The following is a 26,649-nucleotide window of genomic DNA, read 5'->3' as shown; positions in this document are numbered from 1 at the left end:
TTGTTGGATAGTGGGAAACATGAGCCTATGAATATCTCTTCGCTCTTCCAAGAGGGATGCTAAAACAACATTAAGAACTCTTTTCCCTGGTTAATTTCCCATGTCTCGTCGGATGATGTGTTCGATTCACTGCTGATATGATATTGGGTGTGAGCATGAGTCAAGACTGGCTTTAGAATCTAGCCTCCACATCCAATGTTGATTTTTGTTTAACCTTGACTTGACCATTCTGTGTAAAAATAAAGCTTTGACAATGCCTCACTTTAAGTAATATTGGAGTTTTGAGAGAGTACAGGGTACAGAAAATTGGAAAACCATTCATGTCTGCACTGCTCAATAATGCATGGAGACAGTATTTACATGTGCTATAGAAACAACAGGAAGCATTTTGCATATGGACTGGCTGGTTAAAGAAGCATTGAAGTTGTTTTATGAGATCTAAATACAATAGAGATAAATAAAAGTGGCAACTCAATGAAGAGGGAAACCATTTCAAAGAGTTAAAAGGTAACTGGCTGTTTTCAGAAGGTAAAGAACATTTATACTCTTATGAGATGGAGCATTGTACTTTATTTAAAGATAATCCTAATCAATCTGTCTCCTGTCTCCACTCCTGAAAACTGTTGCTTTTGCTGGGATATGGTTCCCCAATTGCCAAGTGCTCTACACTAGCAAGCTAAAGTAGCCATTGTTCATTTATAACCACAACAGTGACTTTCAGCACATTGCTTATGGTGCCCTCAACAAAAGTAAACCCAATACTGTCCTCCCTTGATGTTCTCATATGCTCATTTATGCAGGTTTGCTTGTGTATCATTCAACAACAGATTTTTTTTCCATTTGCTTTAACATGCCTACCAATCCTAATTGTAAAGGTACATTTACTGCAAGTAATTCAACAAAGATTTGTGAGCTCAAACCCAGAATCTTTCTGACATTGTACATACATTAGCTGAGCTATCAGCAGACCCAGTGCAGTCTCTCTTCAATCAGTACCCTTTCATCTGTCTTCACACTCAGATATCTCGGCATGCAGAAAGATTAGTATGTGACGTTCTCCCAGTAGCATTTCAATAAGCTAGTGCATCCTCTGGAATGTTGATCAAACTATCCATGCCTCGTTCTAGAACATGATGTGGGATGCAATATTTTCCTTTTTTATTGCTTCTGTGAAAGATCTTCACAATGGGCTCAGTAATTTGTTCATGTTTCCAATGGCCGTGATTTAAGAGGTTACGAGGCACAGTACTGGGTCAAATGGATTGAATGTCCACAATTTGACCAGAAGAAAAATCTGCTTTCTCACTTTTTGCAAACACGGAGTACTTTAGTGCTACATACATGCAGGATCACTTCTGTACTTCACAATTTACATGAAAATGATAATTCGCTATTGAAGTAACAAAGTAGATGTGATCTTTATGGACTTCAATATGGCGTTCAAAAAGGTTCCCCATCGGAGACTGATTAGCAAGGTTAGATCTCAGAATACAGGGAGAACTAGCCATTTGGATATAGAACTGGCTCAAAGGTAGAAGACCGAGCGTGGTGGTGGAGGGTTGTTTTTCAGACTGGAGGCCTGTGACCAGTGGAATGCCACAAGGATCGGTGCTGGGCCCTCTACTTTTTGTCATTTACATAAATGATTTGGACGCGAGCATAAGAGGTACAGTTAGTAAGTTTGTAGATGACACCAAAATTGGAGGTGTAGTAGACAGCGAAGAGGGTTACCTCAGATTGCAACAGGATCTTGACCAGATGGGCCAATGGGCTGAGAAGTGGCAGATGGAGTTTAATTCAGATAAATGTGAGGTGCTGCATTTTGGGAAAGCAAATCTTAGCAGGACTTATACACTTAATGGTAAAGTCCTAGGGAGTGTTGCTGAACAAAGAGACCTTGGAGTGCAGGCTCATAGGTCCTTGAGAGTGGAGTCGCAGTAGATAGGATAGTGAAGAAGACGTTTGGTATGCTTTCCTTTATTGGTCAGAGGATTGAGTACAGGAGTTGGGAGGTCATGTTGCAGCTGTACAGGACATAGGTTAGGTCACTGTTGGAATATTGCATGCAATTCTGGTCTCCTTCCTATCGGAAAGATGTTGTGAAACTGGCAAGGGTTCAGAAAATATTTACAAGGATGTTGCCAGAATTGGAAGATTTGAGCTATAGGGAGAGGCTGAACAGGCTGGGGCTGTTTTCCTTGGAGCGTCGGAGGCTGACGGGTGACCTTATAGAGGTTTACAAAATTATGAGGGTCATGGATAGGATAAATAGACAAAGTCTTTTCCCTGAGGTCAGGGAGTCCAGAACTAGCGGGCATAGGTTTCGGGTGATAGGGGAAAGATATAAAAGAGACCTAAGGGGCAACTTTTTCACGCAGAGGGTGGTACATGTATGGAATGAGCTGCCAGAGGAAGTGGTGGAGGCTGGTACAATTGCAACATTTAAGAGGCATTTGGATGTGTATATGAATAGGAAGGGTTTGGAGGGGTATAGACCGGGTGCTGGCAGGTGGGACTAGATTGGGTTGGGATATCTGGTCGGCATGGAAGGGTTGGACTGAAGGGTTTGTTTCCATGCTGTATATCTCTATGACTATAAATGCAAACAGCAGTGAAATGGAGCTGGTATGGAGTAGTGAAATATCTTTGCATTGGTGTATCTACTCTTTGAATATAATCCATGGTTGCATGGCAAAAGTTTTCTTGTTCTGCCAGTTGTACAATTATAATTAAATCTCAGCACCTCCTGGGCATTAGATAACATGAAAGTGGTCATTAATGGCACTAATCTGCAACCGAATTCTTTTGTTCTGCAGTTTTATGAATCCAGGGGATTGGGTTCAAAACAGACTGCCTTCTGCTCAATCAATGTCAAGCACTATTTTTAGGCTTGGGCTTCTTTATGACATTGCATTTGCATATGAAGACAAAATGCCACAATGCACAGTATTCAGAGACCAATCAGGCTCTAGTCTTTGTTACATTATTGAAAGTCTAATACGTGAACTCTGCTGCACGATGATGATTGCTCGACTCCAAAGCTTCTCAGCATGTGTTTCTAACGTGTACCTGACTAGACCTCCGGCTTCTTGCTAGCTCTCAACGCCTTTGTTTCTTTCTCTCTTAACTCCATTTGCACTGTAGTATTAATGCCCAGCAGAAAGAAGCTCCATGACATTGTTGCAAGGGTGCTGCAGCGTCATTACAAAGCAAATATCAAAAGGATAAAAACCGAAAGAACTGCGGCTGCTGTAAATCAGGAACAAAAATAGAAGTTGCTGGAAAAGCTCAGCAGGTCTGGCAGCATCTGTGAGGAGAAATCCAAGTTAATGTTTTGGCTCCAGTGAGCCAAAGGGTTCTGAGAAAGGGTCACTGGACCCTAAATGTTAACTTTGATTTATCTTCACAGGTGCTGCCAGACCTGCTGAGCTTTTCCAGCAACTTCCATTTTTGATGTCAACAGGATGTCTTGCATATGAAACCAAATGTCAATCTGGAGTAGCATGAGTACTCTGAATCTAATTGTGCTGTGTGTAACCAAGGATTTGATGGAAACATGGGAAGAAAAGAATTTCATTCTCAGACTTGGCATCTCCAATCATAAGAGAGTGCTGGTAAAGTTGATAATCAAAAATTGAAACAGTGAAATGAATTGCATTGGGGTCATTCTAACATAAACAATTAAGCAGAAATTCAACACAATTAGCTGCAACGCTCCTTTCGCACCTTGTATGATTTTAGTTTCCAGTGAAACCCATGTTTCACATAATCTCATGGGTTCAGTCTGATTAGTTATCTTTAAAATTCTCCTCTGAGAGTCTAAAACAAAGATTTTGCTATCTGTAATGACACCTGCTGATGACAATCCAGCTTGCCGCCAACATAATCCTTATTTTGTATATTGAGGTCCTTGTGAGGACATAAGGAGCAGTTAATTCATCTCTCAATTCCTTTTCTGTAACTTTCCTAGATGTAGTAACATTTTGGAGTATCTCCAGCAATTTTAAGTTGAACAAAAAAACCATCAAAATGAAATTAAACTAAATTTATGTTTACCCCACAAACTGGGCCAACTTTTTCTCAGTAGTCAGACTGCTGAGCTATTAACTAAGAACAACAATGTTTATAACCACTTATAAAGTCTGTCTGCATAGGAAAGGTACTAATAGTAAGATAAAGACATTTCTATTATGAATTTAGCATTTGCCTGTTAGAAAATTTGATATCTTTCTTGATTGATGTTTGCTATTTTTGAATTGTTTATATTGTAAAGAATTCATACTTTAAATAATATCATGTATGACATTCATAGAAATGAAAAGTAAAGTTAGAGTTTAGGCTAAACAATAACTCCAGTGTGTTTTTTTTTCTTCTCTTTTGTTAGAGTTGAGGGATTTCCATTCTGAGTTTTTTTCTGAATCGCTTGTGCAGCGCATACCAGTGCCAAAAACACTTAAAAGTATTCTGCAGATTAGATTTGGGATATCGCTCTGGAATTCTGACCCCAAAATGTGCCCTAACCCCAAGGAACATCTTTCATTTTGCTAATGTCTAGTTGTATGTATTTGTTCTTTTATTGTTAATTTTTTTAACAAAGTGAAGATTTGCTACAAACAGTAAAGTGGCAACCATACCATTTGTTTTGGTTCACAGACAAGTTCCAGACATAGAGGAATTGTGCTCCAAAGCATTCAATGATTTTCCCTGGTGTACATTTTAAATAAATGTTTGAAGTTACAAAGTGCAGATCAGATGGAATAGTGCATTGTGCACTGGATAGACAACAATAGGGAGTCATTGGAAGGCGTTTTGTGCCCAAAAGGCAAATTGGTATTCTAAGATAGGTTGCTAAGAAATGCATTAGTTTCGAGCTCATTATGATGGTGAAAAACAATTTTGGCCTGTTGGTAACTGGTTAAAGATCTACATTTCCACAAATTTGAAGAGATGGCACAATGGCTCAGTGGTTAACACTGCTGCCTCATAGCACCAAGAACGCAGGTTCACTTCTGGCCTTGAGTGATTGTCCGTGTGGAGTTTGCACATTCGCCCCAAGTTCTGTGTGGGTTTCCTGTGGGTGCTCCGGTTTCCTCCCACAGTCCACAGTTGTGTAGGTTAGGTGGATTGGCCATGCTAAGTTGGCTCTAGTGTGCGTGGTAAGTGAATTAGCATGGGAAATTGGGGGGGGTGGATCTGGGTGTGATACTCATTGGAGGATTGATGTGGGCTGAATGGCCTACTTCCACCCTCTAGGGATTCTATGATTCTTTATTTTCATTATCCTGTCTAGATACAAGGTATACTTTGGGGGAGTTGAGTGGCAAATAAGAAAATTAAGAACATTTTTGAAGAACAATAAATACTTGATTCAGACTTGCTATTAAGTGTGATGGAAATTCTCTTAACAATGTTAAGATTTTATTCCAAGATTAAAAAGGATTCTTGAATTAGACTTCCAGTTGTTAATTGTGACATTGTTGTTGAGGGACAGACCTTGAAATAACAACTGAATCCTATCGTGAAGGTTAATGTAACTGAACAAAGAAACAGAGTCTCTTATTACATTCTGTCATTTTAATTAATCACTGAAATTGCTTTCAGGTATTAGAAAAAAACAGATTTTTGCCATGGTGATTTCCAAGGCTGTTTATAACAAAAGATTATTTTCATGAGAGGATTTGTGTTCAAGCTGCTAGTCCATGCACATTAGACTGTCCTTGTAGACAGGAAATCATTAAGCTTTACAAATGCCAGATGTGTAAATGTTCATTAGATACTTTTTCAATAACCTTTGGTTCTTGAATGATGAATTAGCTACCCTGGAGTCTCCTCTTTGCCCCAAAGTACAGTTTTGCAGCAGTGGAACACATTTCAGCCTGGAGCAGATCCAACACAACCGTAAACAGATCCAAGCAAAACTTCTATTCAATCCACACTTAGTTCATGCCAAGCCTTAGTCATTTCTCTTAGAACAGTTGTCCCCTATTGAGTTTTACTGACTCCACAGTGCTATGTTGGATACCTGATAGTTATTTATGAGCTTCATACTGTGAAGGAGTCTGCATATATCCCTCATGCAGGGTACATCTTTTTAAATAAATCTTGCATCTGTTTAGTTTATTCAGTGACAGAAGGTATGATTCATTTTTTACTGTCATCAGCCCTGGAAATATTAACAGTTAATGAAAAAAAATCGTAGTGATATATAAAACAAGTCTAACAAATTCGGGGCATCCTGATGCATCTCACAGCTAGTGAAGTAGTTTGGAAATGTCGCCACTTTTTTTTCTGCAGAATTTACATAACTGATGATATATTAACACTTTGTCCAATTGGCAGGATTAAATCTTTATGGCTAAGTGAGTCTATATTAGAGTGGACAGGCAGATAACAAAGTGAATTGGGGGAAATAATCCTGTTAGCTGTTAATGACAATTTTATGTGTTTGTATGATTTATTTACAAGAAATAGAGCAGTTTAAATTTATTGTGCAACAAGTTGGGGAAAAGTATGGTTATTAAGATTGAATCCTAATTATTCTCACCCCGATCCCCTTCATTATTTCTAACTTTAACCTGTTATTGGAATTTTAAAACACTAGTAAAAATCATCTGGAACAATGCAAACTCTGTTTCACATAAAAGTACTGTGTGTAGTCATTATCTGTCTGCAATTATTGTAGTTCAAATAAGCATTCCATTTCTATTATAATAATAGAAAATGTCAGTTTGAACTTTCAAGTTTCAGCTGCAGCTCAGTTGGTCGGACCCTTGCCTCTGAATCAAATGTTTGTGAGTTAAGTTGTACTCCAGTGTTTGCATACAAAAATCTAGGCTGCAATGCAGTAATTATGGAGCTTTGCACTGTTGAAGATTTTATCTATCAAATTAGACATTAAACCGAGACCTCTGCCTGACCTGCTCTCATGGATATAAAAGATCATGGAGCAATATTGTGAACAGCAGAAGAGAGCAGTTACCCTCAGAGTCCTAGCCAATATTTTGACTCTTCATATCACTGAATAAGATTATCTGTCCATTACCACCTTGCAGTTTCTAGGAGCATTCTATGTACAAATTGGCTTCTAAATTTCTTATAATGTATGTCACATATTCTCAAATTCAATTTACAAGTATTCTGAGGCCATGAAATATGCTGTATATGCAAGTCTGTCTTTCTTCCTAATGTCCCTCGCTGTGTGTCCTAATACAGAAAACCTAACTGGGGATCATTAACTGGATGAAATGATCACTTGATTAACTTCATCATAACCAGACCAAATAATCAATAAAATAATCATAACTAGACCAAGTAATTAATAACTCACCTGGATATTGATAAGGAACTTTGCCCATGATTATTTTTGATGATTTTGTTGTTCTGAGCTTGCCGTTGCCCTGCTTCTGAGTTTATCTCTCAAATTAAAATCTGGTCCTTGTATGTGTAACATCAGTAAGTTGTTGGTGTTGCATTTGGGGAATTTATGCCAGCAACACACTTTGCAACAGTGAGCTCCTGAGATTAGCTGCAGTGTTGTGTGAAGATTAATAAGCAAAGTTTACCAAGGAGCCATTGATAAATCGGAAAAATTGTGCCTCTTTCACATTCCTCCACAAAGTTTGGGAACAGGTGTGTGAAATGATAAGGAACTACTGAGATAAAGAATTTGGAAGACTAAAGAGCAATTTGTTAGAGGTTTTCGTATACAGACTTTTTCCTCTGGTTGAAGAGCTGAAGGGCAAGAGAGTGCCCAATTCAGAATTCTTAATGGGGAAGAGAAGGAGAAAAGTTTTGAGAGCTGTTTGAGCTTTATACTGGGAACAGCTGAGGCACAGAACATTGTATCTTCTAAGAGAAGAGTAAATAAGAATGTGAAACCAAGAAAGATACAGACCTCCAGGGTAAAAATAACACAACACCAAGTTATAGTCCAACAGGTTTATTTGGAGGCACTAGCTTTTGGAACGCTGCTCCTTCATCAGGTGGTTGTCAGCGGTGTTCCGAAGGCTAGTGCCTCCAAATAAACCTGTTGGATTATAACCTGGTGTTGTGTGATTTTTTTTTTAACTTTGTCCATCCCAGTTCAATACTGGCATCTCCAAATCATGACCTGAAGTGAAACACCAGAAACTGGTGCCATAAAGGTTTTTGGAGCCACCAGATTCAGGCATCCAGACCTAATATTGCTAAAAGTGTCCATGCAGTTATTAGATTGTTGTAAAAATCCAACTGGTTCCCTAATGTCTTTGAGGAAAGGAAGTCTGCAGTCCTTTTATGATCTGACCTGGATATGACTCCAGATGCACATCAGTGGGTCTGACTGGTGACCATCCTGTGAAATAGCTCAGCAAATCACAAAGCCATCTTCTAAGGGAAATTGGAGATGGACAGTGGAAATTAAATGAATAAGGAAAGCCTTGGTCTAATTATGAAATGAGAAATTTCCATCATTTAGATGGATTTTCGACTTTCCCATTTCAGAAATCCGCCATTTTAAATATTTGTACTGACCTTTCAACTGGGGTTTAAAGAAATCGTAGCTCTGTAATTGCTGAGTGTGAAATCTAATCATAGAATTATGATTGACGGAGCAGTCAATGCGGGAAAGAGATCCGATCGTCCAATCATCCTCTCATCCCGTTCTCCCAAACAGAGAAACATTTGTCAAAAAAAAACAGAACTGCAGGTGCTGGATATCCGAAACAAAAATAGACGTCTCTGGGGAAACTCAGCAGGTCAGGCAGTATCAGTGGAGAGAAAGCAGAGTTACCGTTTTGGGTCCAGTGACCTACGTTCAGAGCTCATTTGTGATTGGAAAAGAAGTCCAAGGCTGAGAGAGCGAGGGATCATGTGACAGGAGGAGCTGGAACAACTTGGACAGCAAACCTATAGGAAGGAGAGCTGAAAAATAAGCAGTGACTTTATTAGAATATTCAAGGAGGGAAAGAAGAACCAACAAATACTGTCTTAAAAAGTAGGTTTCGAACTTAAAGTTGGGGGACAAAGGCAGTGGAAAGCAAACAGTTCATTCTCCCTTCAGGATGATAAGTCTGACTGAACTGGATATCCTCCAGGGATTATTACTTTATCGGTTTGTCAGCTGTTGAGAATAAGGAGAAGTCTGTCCCTCTCTGGTTTTTCTCCCTTTCCCTCTCCCTTTCCACCTCTGCTGTCATTCCCATCCCGCTTGTCACATTCTCTCTTCTCCCACACCCCACTCACAATGACGGTGCTCTCATTCTCCCCTTCACTATGCTCTTCTTTTTCCCTCCCCACAACCAACGCACACACAATCACACACAATGTCCAGCCACACCAGCCTCCTTCCCCCAGCGGGCCTCAAACCACACATTGTCTGTCTGTCTGTCTGTCTGTCTGTCTGTCTCTCTCGCTTTCTCTTGATTTCTACCTTCCCCTCCACTAACCCTCACCCCTCATGCTATCAGCAAATAATTCAGTAAAGTTTATTTCTTGTTTCTCTACAAAAAGGTAACTAGAAAGTCAGCATCCTGATTGTGTCATATGGCTGTTGATTTAGGAGTTTAAGAAAAATGAGCCTAACTATATTCATCTCACGGTACTTTCACAATTCTGCCCATTTGTAATCAACTGGAAGTATTTGCATGTCACCACACGTCATAAAAAGTGCTATAATTTTCTGACCTTTGCTGCTGCTGTGACTTTGCTATTTGGCAGTACAATGTTTGCATAATTCCTTATCACAGAAAATTTCAGACCTTTTATCTCTTCAGCCAGTCTCTCTTCCCTGTCCATTGTACTTTTAGATGAAATATACTGGATGGGTTATTTTTGCAATACTTAGTTAGCCTGCAGCAGACCTGTATGGAGCATGGATACAGTAAGGTCCATGGTGCTGCCAGTATTTCCATAGAACAGACCATTGAAATTCTGAAGACATGCTTCAGATGCCTTCATAAATCTATGGAATGTTTCAGTACAGTTCACGAGATTAGTCCTCGTGCTTGTTGGCTTGCTGTATCCTGCACATTTTTTCCACAAACAAGGCCTACTGATTAATGCCTGAAAGAACAGAGAGGAAACTGGTCAAGGTCAGCGGGCAGTTGAGGCATTATTTGAGAAAGTGGTCACATACACAACCCATGTGTAAGCCTATAAAAGGGCACCGTTTCAGCTAAATAATTGCTATGCTACCAGTCTAACCTTCATGGTCATCTACGGTATAACATAGCCCCTGGTTATTGAGGTTTCAGTCACCAAAAACCTTTCCTATCTACTCCATTTAATACTGTTGTGACTTTACACCTCTGTAATGTCTCTTATCACACATGTAACTCACAGTACCATAATTTTTAAACTTATCAGTTTAAAAAAGTATTACATTCACAGAAATCATTAAATATTCTATAACAGGTCAGGGGAGCTGCAACTGTTGGCTACCTTTATCTGTGGATAAAAAATGTTTGGAGTGGAGGAGGTGGTTTTAGGATTGAAGAATTATATCCAAAAGGCTGTTTGGTTGAGAGCCAGGTTATTGAGTTAGAACTAGGTTTGAAAATCATTGGAAAATTGCACATAGGGAGTTAAAATGTGTGACATGAAATTAAAACTGTCCTCGCGCATTTGAATGCTTTCATGAGATTGTATGCAAAAGTGCTATGTATACTCAAGATAGAGCACCTCTGAACCAAAGCACTGTCAGATTTCGGGTCAGCTGTTTGGGTCAGTCTGGGCCAACTGGGTCAGTTTGGGTCAATACGCACTGGCTGATTATGTATCAGGAGCCACAATATGCCAATGGAGTCTTTTACAAGAATCCAATTTTCCAACAATTCTGGTTTTTGACAACAGGATGTGAGGCAATATTTAGACTATGATTTTAAAATTCTCACCCTTGTTTTCAAATCCCTTTATGGCCTTGGGGTTCCTTGACTCTGTAATCACTTTCAGATACACAACCCATGCAATGTCTGTTGTCCTCTAATTCTGCTCTTGGGGAGGTCATCGTGACCTCCTGGTAATGTCTATTGGGTTAATAATCAAGAATCCCAACCTAATGCTTTGGGGGAGTTAGTTCAAATCCAACCTTGAAATTTGTATTCCGTAAAGTCCAGAACTAATAAAGCTACCATAATTGCAATCGTTTTTGATTATCATTTTATAATCAGTTGCTTCTCTCATGCCCTTTTAGAGAATAAAATCTGCCATCCTTACTTGGTCTGGCCAACATGTAACTCCAGACTCACAGCAGTGTGGTTAACTCTTAACTGCACTCTCTGTAGTTGCAGCTGGACAAACAGGACTGGTCCATTCAGCGATGCCCACATCCCACAAATGAATTTTTTAAAAATTCCCAATTTTAAACATTTTTCCGTTGGCTGTGCTTTCAGACATCAAGGACTGCAGTCTGGAATTTTCTCACTAATCCTCTCTACCTCATTTTTCTCTTGTAATCTACCACATTGAAGTTGCCTAATTTTCCTTTGTGTGTGACTCAGTGTCAAATGTTGTCATGCACCTTGGCTTTTTGCAACACATCAAAAGAGCTACAAAAATTCAATTTGTTGATACTATTTAGTGCATTTTGCGCACACTTCCATGTTTTGGACATTTATAGAATTTTGGTGCTTTGGTGAACTTTTCTAGTTATTGTCATCCTGGCTATCTTTCTTTTAATTCATATACGTGATAAAAATGATCACTTTTGTTTCTCTTATCGGAAGAAGAGATGCATTTTACAGTGAAGTAGCTCATTTTTTCATGACTTTACATAGTGTAAAATCATTGTTGTCTTGTCAAACATGGTAACTGGTGTCACATTTACATCAAAATTTCACTCCCTTTTTAAACGTTAAAGGGCACAGTATCGGGCTGAATGTTTAGATTTTGATTTCATTAATAACTTTTAAATTCTGCAGTGCATTCTCAACTGCTCTTACATTGTCCTTCAAACTGTCACCTATAAAACCAGAGCCAACATGGATTTACCTCATTCAAATAATTTCTTTGATAAGAACTATTGTACACATTGTTAATCATTTAAAGAGTGCCTGATTACACCTGAAACCTAATATGTTAGGCAAATATATTGATGTGCTAAATACATGTATTTTTGAATACCCATTATTTCTGTACAGACAACCACTTTGATAAGAACATCAACATCTTCCAAAGATGACGTGACTGAAAATGATAGGAAGCAGATTGTTGTGTTGCACAGACTACTTAAAAAACCATTTTGGCAGTCACAAAATAACAAATCTGTTTTGAAGGAGAGTGGCTTGGAAAGTGTCAGAACTGAGTGTTGTGCTGGGTATCAACCTCAGGCAGTTTGTAGTTGGGGTGCTTCATTACCACCAATTTATTTTTCTAGATACTTTTTTAATCACCTTGTTCATACATGTTGTGACACACCTCCAGAGCAGATGGGACAACAATCTACAGCTTTTTGGCCCAGAGATAGGCAAACTAACATTGTGTGAAAATTGCACTATAATTTTCCTTTCTACTCTTTCAAGCCAACAGAATTTGTTTAAACAGCCCTGACGGGCCATTGTAACAAAAATGCAAATCCATGACAAGTGGAAACTTGCATAACAAAGGGGAAACTTGCAAGTTCCTCAGCCATGATCTTATTGACTGGGTGCACTGGTAAATATTTTCTAATCAACCTGATTAGAGATGTTATTACACACTTCTGGAGCAGGTGAGGCTTGAACCTGGACTCCTGGCTCAGAAATAGAGACAGTACCACTTTGTGAAAAGAGCACTACAGTTTTCCTGCCTACCCTGAGTTGAATTGTCAATGATAGAGGATAAACCACCACAAGTTATAACAAGAAGAGGAATTTTTACTTTTGCGTAACAGGGTACAATTTATTGCATGATAGAAATTGGTTTTTAAAAAATGCCATTACTGGTCAGGTGAAATTACAACCATTAAGAGCCAAGATGACGTATCTGTCTCCATTGAAGCCATTCATAAGAACGCTTGATTCTCCACCCAAAAACTGTGTGACCACATAAAATTAATGCAACTTCAACATTAACTCTTTCAGAACCATTGCCTTATTCAATGGCAGGAGTATCCAGATTTGAAAAATATAGGTGGTTCTGAAAGTGGCTATTGGCATACCTGAGATGAGAAACCTGAATTGCTTAGGAAATTTCCACTTTTCAAAAACAGATCATAAAAAAGATGTAGGGTCCAGCTAGTGTGTTTATATCTACCAGTTCAAGGACTCTCTGCAGTGTTTACCAGACTGTTGTGAAAGTTACCCATTTTATATTTTGTGCTGACAAACCAGTGTGGGTTTGAATAGACTGGTTTGAGTGAGTGCGAGTACCAAGGACCGAGTGAATAGCAGTCTATATCTCAACTCCTTGCCAGTGTTGGGTTAGGGTCAGGAAAGACTTAAAGCTGGACTGGTTTGTTTTCTGTATTTTTTGACCTGGATGGCATGGGAACATGAAGAGTCACATTGCAATGCTATTGTATTGCTTCATTGTGTCTGCAACAGATTTGTGAAGCTGATTTGTTTTCTGTTATGTACATGGTAAGGGCCCCTCAAAAAAAAGCCTTTTCCAGGATATGTAAACCCTCAGCACCAGCCCTATACATAGCTTTAATCCCACAAGTGAAAAAGTTTATGTAGACAGAATGTCAACAATTTCTTGTTTTGGCAAAATGTGTCTCTTTTCAGAAGGAGTCAATAAAACAATTGCCTTGCCTCCCTCATTCCAGCATAAATCAGCTTGCCCCTTACTACTAGGGAATAGTAAATGCCATTTCCATATGCGTAGTTGGCTTCACAGGGATATTTGCAAAAGCCAAAAATGTGAAAACATTCCAAAAAAGTAGAGTTTTCTGTATATTTGATATCTGTGCCAGGAAAAGCTATCAAGTCAAACCAGCTAGATTTTTTAATAACATCTCCACTTGAATGTTGTTTTCTAAATAACATTTATGATGACTAATGCAACAACTGTGGTGCACCACAGAATGGTTGGCTGGGAAGGCACACTTGATCTTCCACATGTTTATTTACTGACAAATTTGATTGAAGCAGGAGGCATCCTACCAACCTATGGCATTTAACATTCAGGAGACCAGTGGAATGATATCATTGCAATGAAAGGAGTTAAAAACAGTAAAGGATTAGCCAAAAGATGTGTGGAAAACACAGAGGTGTGTAATTGTGGTGGTTACAGCGAGTCGTTTTTCAGCTCAGTCACAAGTTCATTAATATAGGGGTGCGAAAAGATCCCATAGAATGAATCAATCACAGAAGTAAAGAAGTGATATAGTGCAGGAAGAAATCCTTTGATCCAAAGTGCCTGCACTGGCTCTTCAAATAGCATCATTACCTAGTGCCCATCTCCTGCTTTCTCCACGACCCCTTTTGGACATTATTTCTATCCAAATCGAATCTGCCTTCATCAGACTTCTAGCATAACGGATAATAATCCCTTGCTAAACAATTCCCCCCACAACAATATGCAGGACACCACATATATCTTAAAATTGAATGTAATTAAACAATGTCTGGTCTGGTCCTTTAGCACATTCTCATTTTTGTTTTGAATTTAATTGCATTCCTCTGTCAATTTGGTGTCATCTGCAAACTTACAAATTATCCTCTCAGTAACACTGTCCAGGCCATTAAAAAGACCTTGAACACCTGGGTGGCACCACTGTTGGAAAGTCTCCAAATTGAAGACTCTGCCATCTACAATGATGGGCTATGGTACTGGATCCAATTCCTGATGCAACATTTCAAATTTCCATTGATACCAGAATGTATGGAGAGCTTCAGTTTACAGCAGAGCTTCTAAATGTCTTTTTGCATTAATCTGTAGAGGATTCAGTTGAGGAATATCTATTATCTAATTCTGAACAGTATCCATACAGACATGGGACAAGTGCTCTGTGAGTCCACGCCTATAGTTTGTAACCAAGTTTCCTTTATGCGAGAAGCTAGTTTGTGTCACTCATATTTTCAAAAATAAAGAAGGTAAATCGGAGTCTGAGAATTCTCTGCTTGCCGGCCATTGTCTGGAAGACATTATAACAGCTGTCTTTACAATCAGTGGGAGACAGGAGAGGTGCATTAGAAATTCATGAGTGGCTTCCAAGAAAATGGTCAGGCTTAACAATATGATTGATTTCACGGTGGAAATGACTAGGATTGTGGATGAAGGAAATCCTAATTTACCTGAAGTTACAGAAAAACTTTGATAAGCTTCTCACACTTGGTCACTTCACAAGTAGGGACATTCTGGTATCAATGGAAATTTGAAATGTTGCATCAGGAATTGGATCCAGTACCATAGCCCATCATTGTAGATGGCAGAGTCTTCAATTTGGAGACTTTCCAACAGTGGTGCCACCCAGGTGTTCAAGGTCTTTTTAATGGCCTGGACAGTGTTACTGAGAGGATAATTTGTAAGTTTGCAGATGACACCAAATTGACAGAGGAATGCAATTAAATTCAAAACAAAAATGAGAATGTGCTAAAGGACCAGACCAGACATTGTTTAATTACATTCAATTTTAAGATATATGTGGTGTCCTGCATATTGTTGTGCGGGGAATTGTTTAGCAAGGGATTATTATCCGTTATGGTGTGTGACAGGCTTGATAGTTCAACTGGTCCACCTGCCCGTGCTTTCTATTTGTTCATTCAATCTTCGTCATGTGAATTGTGCGAGTTGCAGATTACAATCAAAGTATCTGCCCACAGGCAAGTAATGCCATCAGAGGGAAAGTGTCCCTGGGTGATGGTTTTGTATATTTTAGCAGCAGATTTCACAGCAGCAGTGACAGAAGTCTAAGCAATGGTCATTGTACTGCAAACCCAATGAAAGGAGATGTGAAGTAAAATACTTTCAAATGGGAAACCTTGTCCTTAATAAAAAAAAACTCCAAACAAGGTCTGAATGAATTAGTCGTGCTCTATTTGGGGACTTGGCAAGTAGTTTTATAGTTTTCAGATATATTGCTGGCTGCTTGCATTCAAGAAAATACAGTACACGTGGATCGGAAATATGTTTCTATCAAGTTCCAATTATTTTACTGAAGGCATTTACTCCCTTGCGGCGCTGGGATTTATTATCACTGTGACATGCCATGCAAAAATGTTGATAGTTGTTTCTGTCCTAGATTTTTGCTGAATATGGATGTTTGCATTTTACATCCTCCTTTGTCTTCTCAGACTCGTAAATTATCAAAGGCTGAGAGGCAGAGGTTCAGTGAAGAGGTGGAGATGCTGAAAGGATTACAACACCCCAACATAGTGCGTTTCTATGATTCCTTTAAATGTTCAGTGAAAGGTCACAAATGTATTGTGCTGGTGACTGAACTGATGACATCAGGGACACTCAAAACGTAAGTAACGAGGTAACCGCGTTTTCGATCCAACTGACTGATTTACGTCTTAGACAAAGTGCAGTAAATGGAATGATGATCAAAATGGAATGTTCCCTGGAGAAAAGATGCATGAGAGCTGCCAGTTATGTAGGAGTGATCGATCCATGCTTGAAGAAATTCCAAAGCTGAGACCCTAGCCCCAAATCCAGCCATTCACCTCTCCCTTTTAATCCCTTGTGACATGTGATGTAAAGTGATGCTTAGTGGACTTGCAGTGTGTAACACAATGCAGCAGCAAGCTGGCACTGTGTAACAACCATAGCAATTAGAAATGCAAGGTTCGCTACTGAGGCTGCTGTGTTATTCAACTGCTTTTATCTTTAGGTACCTAAAGCGGTTTAAAGCAATGAAGAATAAGGTTCTGCAGAGATGGAGCAGACAGATTCTGAAGGGCCTACAGTTCCTTCATACACGGTCCCCTCCTATCATCCACCGTGACCTCAAATGCGATAATATCTTCATTACAGGACCAACTGGCTCTGTAAAGATCGGTGACCTTGGTCTTGCAACACTAAAAAGTGCATCATTTGCAAAAAGTGTAATAGGTAAACACAATTTAAGATCTTGTATGCCTTTATTAATCATATGAACATGTATCGTAGTAGAAATTAGTTTCAGTAAATCCCACTTGTTCAATGTGACTCAAAGTACTAAATCTCCCTCCAACAATTAATTGACTCAGATTTGGTAATTTGTATTAGAAAGAACTGTAACACTGAGAAATGTGATATGAAAATATTAGTTAGAAAGTAAAAGAATCCTATTTAAGTTTGGGGTCAGAATACATTGTTAGCGTTTCATCTAAGCCTGGACACAACTGAGAAAGAAATTCTGAATGCTGTCAATGGAGGGTAAACACATGGCATCCTCCCAAGCAACATTGAAAAATCAGATTGGAACTTTCAGGTTTCTCCTTGCACAATAAAAATTACTTACCCTACCTCAAGGAATATTTCAAGGTTCAGTAGCCCTTGCCTCCTCTGAAGTGGATGACAGGAAAGCAGTGACAGCCAAAAATGAAGGAAACCCATACTAAATAGTGTAAGTGCAAGTGATGTGCATTTTTGGGGCCTTGCCCTCCTCTGAGATTTGAAGATGTGGTTCCAGTGTTGCATGAGATAATTGGGAAGATGCCGGCCCTGAAAGGGGGTGTGGAAATAAACCTGAGGTTGTAGTTTTAGTTCCCTGTGCCAGCCCAGTGGTGTACATCACCTACAGGTAACCTTCCAGCTCATCAAACCAATTTGTACCTGGCCATGGGTTAAACTGAAGCTTCTGATGCTGCTTTCTCTTGGCTAGAGATCACTGGAATGGTTGAATACTCTTGCAGATTCATTCAGTCACACAATGAAGGTGACAGAGCACCTGTACCATTCAGTTTACAATTTGTTTGGAACTGGAGCCTGCACTAATTATCTGCACCTGGCTGTCTCCAGATCCAAATTTTAAAAAAACTACTGACAGGTGGGCACAGGATACTGTTGGTGTAGCTTCATTGGTGCCTCTCATTGTTGCTTTCTAAAAATCACAAGGATCTGAGATTCTGAAGAAGAAGCACATTGCAATATTCTTACTAGTGACAAAAAAAGCTGCTTCCTGAAGAATCCCCAAAGTGTTATCTGACCGTCTCAATCAGAATAATAGGAAGGAAAAAAAACCTCAAGAAAGCAAGGTAAACTGAAATGAAAATACTAAAAAAAGATTGGACATAATCCTTTTAGTCGAGTTCCTCATAATTCAGCGCTTAGTAACGTTGAATGATTACTTTTAATGTGCAAGCATTTGGATTAATGGGGCATAGGATCATAGGAATTGACTTCACCATTAAAAATTGTGTGTGTCTGTTTTCTTTCAACTACTATAATATTGTACTTGGAAATATCTACAATGCAGAACATCATCAGAAATCCAATGTCATGGACTCTATTTTTAAATGAGTGTAAAAAATGCGTTACTGATTGGAAAACATGTTGCAAAGCGCTGACATCATTCTAGTGCAGTAGAAAATGCTTAATTAGGCTGGAATTAAAACTCCAATTTGGAGCACTTAGTATTTGGTGTTTGCTCTACAGAATCTAGAAGAGTATTAAGTTTCTTGGAATTAATACATAATCCTGCACGAGGCAGGATTTGGTGTGGAAACAAAGAAACATTCAGGTGCAAGTAGGCTGTACTCAAGCCAAGTGTGTTAAATTATATCATATGCTCCTCAGTATATGCACATGCATATGGATCCATAAATATTTAATCTACTGCTAAGGAATGTGCATAACAACTGCTGTCACTTTTACTAAGACCAATGTAGAAGCATCACGGACCAAGACAGAGGGACATATTCCATAGTGACCAGTGTCAGTGTAAACTGTAGCTCAGTAGATAGTGTTCTTGTGTCTGAATCAGAATGTTGTGACTTCTTCCAAGCCAGGCCACTCCACTGTAGCAGTGGGAGACTGCTGCAGTGTCAGAGGTACTGGCTCTTTCATGAGCTGTTAAGCTGAGCCAAATCCAGCTCAAGTGTCTTATGGACCACATGTAACCCCTTCAAAATATAATAAGCTAGCCCAGACCTTAACTTTTTCTAATTTTAAATGTAAGTGTAAAGTGTTGCATTCTAGATGTAATTTGATTAATCAAACTGTTTGACTCTAAGCAAAACACATTTTATTTTTACACTGCAGTTTAAACACAGATAAAATAAAAAGAAAAGAATTGTAACTAACTCTATTGAAATTTAAATATAAACTGCTAATTAACTGTTGCAGCGTAGTAACATCCCATAGACATACCCTTGGCAAAGGCAAATTCAGTAAAATAGGTTGTCTCACATGCAATTGGAGCAGAAGGAAGAGAAACACAGCTTTTTAGCTTTAAGAAAGAAAAGAATAAAAGCCTCCACCTCTGGCTTCAAGACCCCTGCAACTGCAGAAAGCTACATCTAAAAACCCAGATTCTGTGGGCGCTTGACCCCACACATTCACGCTGTTCTATTGTTTCAACCCTTTTTTAAAAAAAACATCCCCAAGACCCCTCAAGCTGTTGAGGTTATTGGCTTTGAGCATACCACTCACCACCTCTTTGTCAGCCTTTCGTCAGAAAAGAAATGAGGGCAATACTCACCTCTTAAAGCTGTATTATTATCACAGGTGAATGCAAAAGATCCCATGTGTGTTTTGAAAAAGAGCATTGGAGTAATTTATGGTGCCCTGAGTAATATTTATCTCCCAGTCAACATTGCAAAAATAGATTATCTGATCATTATTGTTCCTGTATGTGGGAGGTTGATATGTATAGATTAGTTGCAGTTTTCCATAATTCCAGCAGTGTCTACACCTCAAAAGTTATTGCTTTAAGATGTCTGGTGGTCTTGAAAGGTATTATATAATGCAAGTCTTTTTTTCCTTCCTTGAATGGCTGGAAAATCAAAGAGAAACAATAGATTTGAAAGGTCACCAAGTAGCAGTGAATGTTGGAAATGGACAGCGATAGCCAGGAAAGAGAGAAAATTGAAATAATCAAAATAGCCATTTGTCTTCCGAGAAAGAAAGCATAAGTTAGCAGAACAGTCAGAAGGTGAGAGAAAAAAGATAATTAGCACTAAACGATAAGCTAGCGACAAAAAAACTTATTTTAGAAAAAAACTTAATTCAATGCTTGCATTTTTGGAAGTTTCAACTACTCAGTTGGGCATCTACCTGGTGAAATTAAACCTTAAGTTGTGGAGCAGTTAGGAAGACCATAGATACTGATATTAACCTAGAGATTTGGTAATTTGTGTTGATTTAGATATTTAAAAGAAAATATAGAAGTGTTGAACCACAAGTTTGTATTATAACGCAAACCCAATCTTTCTTTGTTTTAGGTACTCCAGAGTTTATGGCTCCTGAGATGTATGAAGAAAAGTATGATGAATCTGTTGACGTTTATGCCTTTGGCATGTGTTTGTTGGAAATGGCCACCTCAGAATATCCATATTCAGAGTGCCATAATGCAGCCCAGATATATCGCAAAGTAACAAGTGTAAGTTGAAATGTATTTGGCTTTCAGTTTCATGAAATTAATCATAACATTCCTGAAAGGAAACCATATTACAATATACAAACTATAATACTTAATGATATATTTCAAAACATATAATCCTATCCTCCACGAAATTAGGAAAAAGCCTTTGCAATAGTAGTACATGTGTACATAAAAAGCACAACAAATCCAAACCAGGCTAATTATTTCAGAATACCAGCCCCCACAGTATACTCTCAATCATCAGTAAAGTGATGGAAGGTGTTCAGCAATAAGCTGCTCCGTGATGACCAGTTTGGGTTCCACCAAGGCCACTCAAGTCCTGAGCTCATTACAGCCCTGATTCGGACATAGACAGAAGATCTGAACTCCAGAGGTGAGGTGAGGGTAACAGCCCTTGCATTCGACAAAGTGCAGCTTCAAGGAATCCTAGCAAAACTGGAATCAATAGGTAAACTCTCCACTGGTTTGAGTCATACCTGGCACATATGAAGATTTTGTCGTTGTTGGAAGTCAGTCAACTCTGCTCCAGGACATTTCTGCAGAAGTTCCTCAAGGTAGTGTCGTAAGCTCAGTCATTTTCAGCTGCTTCATTAACGGCCTGCCTTCCATCATCAGGTCAGAAGCAGGAATGTTTGCCAATGATTGCATAATGTTCAGTACTATTTGTGAGCAGCAGTCCATATTCAAATATAATAAGATCTGAACAATATCCAGGCTTGGGCTGATCAGTGACAAGTAACATTTGTGCCACACTAATGTCAGGCAATGACCATCTCCAAAAGCAACAATCTAACCTTGACATTCAGTGGTGTTACCATCACCAAATTCCTCCTCTATCAATGTTCTTGAGGTTACCATTGGCCAGAAACTCACTGGACTCACCATATGAATACAGTGGCTACAAAAGCAGGTCAGAGGCTAGGAATATTGCGGTGAGTAACTCACCGCCTGACTCCTGAAAGCTTATCCACTGTCTACAAGGCAGTAGTCAGGAGTTTGATGGAATAGTCTCCAAGTAGCTGGATTGGTGCAGCTCCAACAACACTCAAGAAGCTTGACATCATTCAGGACAATGCAGCCCACTTGATTGGCACCACATCCACAAGCATCCACTCTCTCCACCACTAACACTCAGTAGCAGTAGTGTGTACTACCTAAGAGATGCACTGCAGAAAGCCATCAAGGCTCCTTAGACAGCACCTTCCAAACCCAAGATCACTTCCACGTGAATGAGAAAGGCAGCAAATACTTGGGAACACCACCACTGCAAGTTCCCCTCCAAGCCACTCAACATCCTGACTGGGAAATAACATCACATTCCCTCACTCTTGTGGTTCCGTTCGCTGAGCTGGGAATTTGTGTTGCAGATGTTTCGTCCCCTGTCTAGGTGACATCCTCAGTGCTTGGGAACTCCTGTGAAGTGCTTCTGTGATCTTTCCTCTGGCATTTGTAGTGGTTTGAGTCTGCCGCAATTCAAACCACTACAAATGGCGGAGGAAAGCTCACAGAAGCGCTTCACAGGAGGCTCCCAAGCACTGAGAATGTCACCTAGACAGGGGACAAAACATCTGCAACACAAATTCCCAGCTCGGCGAACAGAACCACAACAACGAGCACCCGAGCTACAAATCTTTTCCCAAACTTTGATTCCCTCAGTGTTGCTGGGTCAAACTCCTGGATTTCCCTCCCTAACAGCATTGTGGGTCAACCTGTAGCAGTTCAAGAAGACAGCTCACTACCACCTTCTCAAGGGCAACAAGGGATGGATAGTAAATGCTGGCCCAGCCAACAACACCCAAGATCCATAAGTGATTTAAAAAAAACACAAAAGCACATCAGATCATTGGGGTGTGAAGGAATTGCTTTGCTCTGAGATAGTGAATGAAGGAGAATTGAGGTCTGAGACAGTTCAAATAAGATCTCATTCAATGCCATTGCAGGCTTGAAGGGCTGAATGGCCTACTCTGGCTCCTATGTGTTCTTAAGAGTAAAGTAAAATAGAAACAAAATGCTGGTAGTACAAAGCATGTCAAGCAGCACTTGTGCAGAGATAATCCGAGTAAATGTTTTAGTTGGATTTCATTAGAACTGGAACAAGTTAAAGATGTGATGAAATTTTAAGCAGGTTCCCTGACAGGGAAACGGGAGAGGTAGAGTTACAAAAGGTGGGAAGCAGTAGAGATTCAATAACAACGGTAATGGCTCAAAGAAAAAGGCAATGGTAATGGGAGAAGTATGGACACATGCTTTAGAGGAGGTGTGAATGTGTATAGAAGAATTAACACTGTCAGTTGTTGAAACATGAGTGACATTATGATCAGAACTTGAATTTAATGCTGAGTTCAGAAGGCCATAACATACCTACTCAAAAGATGAGATGCTGTTCCATGAAGCTCAAATAAAGTTGAGGAATAGTCGGGAGGGTCATGGATAGAAAGGTTGGAGTCGGGTAAACTATTAATTTTGCAGATGACGTGCCCAGAGATGTGTGCTGTTTTGACCAGATGTGTGCTACAAAGTCCAGTCAATCCCCAAATACAAGAGGCAATGAACACTTATCACAGCATATAAATTGAAAGAAATACAAGTAGATTCCTATATTATCCAGGAGGAGGGTTTGGGGTCTGGATAATGGAAAAGGGAGGAGGAACAATGGTAGGTTTTGCACCTCCACTTCTGTGTATGGATGGTGCAGTTGGAAATAGTGGGTTTCTTGGACTAGAATGTTGCAGTGGAAATGGACCTTCCAGAATGCTGAATCAGGGGAGGTGAACATGTGTTTTGGGGTGGCATCAAGCTGGAGGAAGAGGAAATGGCAGCAGTCCAATTGAATGTAGGAGCTGGTGGGGGGATGGGGGGGGGTGGGCATTGAAAATGGGGAACACTCAGGAAAGGTTTGTGAGAAGGGGAACAGGTAAAAGCATAAGGGAGAGTGCTGGAATGGACACGATCAGAGATCCCTGTCAGTTACATTGAAGGAGAATCTTTGGTGAAGGAAAAAGCTCATAGAATCAGAAACCCTTATATGGAGGGTAGTATTATCAGAACAGATGTGATGGAGATAGAGGATTTGGTAGAATTGAATTAAGGCCTTGAAGGAATTGTTTAGGAGAGAACCCACCCTCAGAAGTAAAAACAAAGGGAAAGGAATATTCTGAGATGGATCTTGTGAACACGAGGGTGGAAATCTGAAGCTAAGTTCATTTTAAAAATAATTTCCAGTTCTGCTAAGAACTAGAAATGGCACCAGTGCATTTGGAAGATTTACAGATGGAAGTGTGAAGCGACTGGATATAGAGAGAAAGAAACCAGAATCAAATTAGGAAAAAAATCAGTTCTGAGGCAGGAGCAGGCTGAAATGAAGGGTTGGCATTGTTAGTCCTATAGGCAGACTCCATTCTTATTTTGAAAGAACATGCACTGAGCATATCATCCTACTCTACTCCCGTACACATCTCTGCATCTATCTCCAGACCATTTTAGTGCTCAAGCCATTCAATTTTGAACAGCTCCTAACCAAGCAGTCGACTTTGTGTCTATTATGTAGTTAAGTCCCACAAACCATCTTAAGTGAACTTTAGGAGTTGTCCTTGGGAATTTATTCCTGACCTCCAAACACTTAGTTTTCTGCTGATGAGTGACAATAAGTACTGGGTCCCTGTGATCAATGCAGTGATAATCCCAAGTAGATGAGAGATGCATTGTTAAGACATGCTAAGATTTCAGGGGGTATATGGACATTTTAGAAAAAGCTAGAATTGTCTCATTCAAAATAATTACCTGTAAATAAGAGGCACTCTTTTACTACTTCACTGAGGTTTGGCCTCAATTAAATATTTGGAGTGAGAGACTGTATTCTAACAACTAGTTTAATTACTTATTCAATTATGAACCTTTTGAGTAAGTAACACGAAACATGTCAGTTAGTTCACTCTGGCTGAAAGTCGATTCACTTTCAGAAAGTTGAGCTGTATTGTTAACAATAACAGGTAAATGTTAACACATGGTTTCTGTAACAGAATGGAAAGATATCCATGCTACATTATTAATGATTTCAAACCAAGCATTCTCTTGTTAGTTGACCATTCAGACATTCCATAAACCAAAGAAAATTGCGAGCTTTGAAGTGTACAGGAAAAGGAAAGGCGTTTATTAAACAAAGATGGCATTCCTATTCAGGTCACATTTGTAAGCAATTGAATTAAATTGAGTAAAATCAAGATGGTACATTTTAGAAAGATCTCCGTATAAATGGGGCAGTTGGTCCCCAGACTATATAAATCCTAGGGCTCTTGGGGAAATGAGATGAGATTTGGGCCATACAAGCTTCTTGCTCATGTTTTTAATAGTTCATAAGAGCCAGTGACTGTTGTTTTAAACTGGAAAGAGACTAATGTAGTTCTCATCTTTAAAAAATATTGTGAGATAGATCAGTATAACCATTCGCTTGAGATGAGCAATGAGAGGATGCCTGAGGGGCTAATTATTAATGCACTATGTGATTGCTGAGAAGGTCAGAGCAAGAACAGTTAGTGTGGCTTCAGTGAAAGGGAATGTTGTCTGACTAATTTTGGTGTGTTGTTGAAGAGGGCACCAATGTAGTGAATTAGGACAGGATATCATTGTTTATCTAAAAGCTTTTATAAAGTATAGCATAAGAGACTTTTCAGCAAGTCTGGAAGCTCAGTTATTGCTGGCAATGTACTGTGCTAGATTGAGAATGGAATAGAACACTGTAGACCTAAAATAGTCATGGGTAGGTTTAGATAGAAGTGCAACCAGTTACCAAAGGTGTCCTACAGGAATTATTATTCCTGATGAAGGGCTTTTGCCCGAAACGTCGATTTCTTCCTGCTCCTCAGATGCTGCCTGACCTGCTGTGCTTTTCCAGCACCACACTAATCTTGACCCTATGGGAATTATTATTGAGACCATTGCTCTTTACCAGTTTTATTGATGATCTAAGTGTATGTTAGGGAATGATCTGCAAATTTGCCAATGATAACCTACTTCAGGACCGCAGATGATGCTCAATTATTACCAGTACATTTAATGCATCAGGGATTTGACGTGCAACTGGCACAGTGTTGGATTTAGAAAATTGCAGTGTTATGCTTATGGGCTGTGTATGTTGAATATACATAATGCCCTTCAGGAAAAGAACCTACCACATACCATACTCACCCCTGTCACCAGTTACCTCTCATGTTTTAGGATGATGGTGCAGGGAAAGGGCATTAAAGGGGATGTATACAGTTAAACTTCTGCCCAAAGTTAACACACGGATGATCCCTGGAATGGTAGGTCTAACATATGAGGAATGGCTGAGGATCCTGGGATTGTATTCATTGGAGTTTAGAAGATTTAAGGGGAGACTTAATAGAGACGTACAAGATAATACATGGCTTGGAAAGGGTGGACGCTAGGAAATTGTTTCCATTAGGCGAGGAGACTAGGACCCGTGGACACAGCCTTAGAATTAGAGGGGGTCAATTCAGAACATAAATTTCTTCAGCCAGCGAGTGGTGGGCCTGTGGAATTCATTGCCACGGAGTGCAGTGGAGGCCGGGACGCTAAATGTCTTCAAGGCAGAGATTGATAGATTCTTGTTGTCTCAAGGAATTAAGGGCTACGGGGAGAATGCTGGTAAGTGGAGTTGAAATGCCCATCAGCCATGATTGAATGGCGGAGTGGACTCGATGGGCCGAATGGCCTTCCTTCCACTCCTATGTCTTATGGTCTTATGGTCTTCAAGTTGGTCTTATTAGAAAAGGGAAAACAGACAATGTAACCTCTTGGTAGGGTGGGTCAAGGAGTAAGTTGATGGTCTTCTCCTAAGATCGATCTCTCAAATGCTCTAAATGTTCACAAAAGTGTGGCTGCTGCAGATTATCTATAACCATTATTATCAAATTGTGCCAGGGCTGCTTAAGAATCACAAAATGAACTGAGAACAAAAAAAAGAAAATTGACATTTCCTATTTTTCTGAATCAAGTTTTGTTACTTTATTTTCCCTATACTCCAGCCTTGATGATTTTTAGGCCAGACATGAGGGCTCAGTTATTTCATCCAGGTGACCAGTAGAATTCAACTGATACCCTTCCAGCTTTTATACTCAGTCTGAGTAACAATTGAACCCTTGATATTATTAAAGGCAATTCTGATGAGTGTTATGATGTGCAGCATGGTGTTAATTTTTGGAATTTATTCACAGCAATCT

The 26,649-nt window shown here is 39.5% G+C and overlaps 1 protein-coding gene across 3 annotated transcripts in view; it reads left to right on the top strand.

Annotated features, from left to right (window-relative positions):
* Window positions 1–26,649, top strand: part of wnk4a (WNK lysine deficient protein kinase 4a) — a 70,774-nt gene that overhangs the window by 6,809 nt on the left and 37,316 nt on the right. For all 3 annotated transcript variants that reach the window (XM_060849074.1, XM_060849075.1, XM_060849072.1), the window contains exons 2-4: window positions 16,194–16,366; window positions 16,733–16,953; window positions 20,268–20,425. In XM_060849074.1, coding sequence (XP_060705057.1) covers window positions 16,194–16,366; window positions 16,733–16,953; window positions 20,268–20,425 — 552 coding nt within the window. The remainder of the gene's footprint in view (window positions 1–16,193; window positions 16,367–16,732; window positions 16,954–20,267; window positions 20,426–26,649) is intronic.

The sequence above is a fragment of the Hemiscyllium ocellatum genome, chromosome 32 (genome assembly GCF_020745735.1).
Source record: "Hemiscyllium ocellatum isolate sHemOce1 chromosome 32, sHemOce1.pat.X.cur, whole genome shotgun sequence".
Lineage (NCBI taxonomy): Eukaryota > Metazoa > Chordata > Chondrichthyes > Orectolobiformes > Hemiscylliidae > Hemiscyllium > Hemiscyllium ocellatum.
Note: the sequence above shows the minus strand (reverse complement) of the source record. Positions and strands in the feature narration are given on the sequence as shown.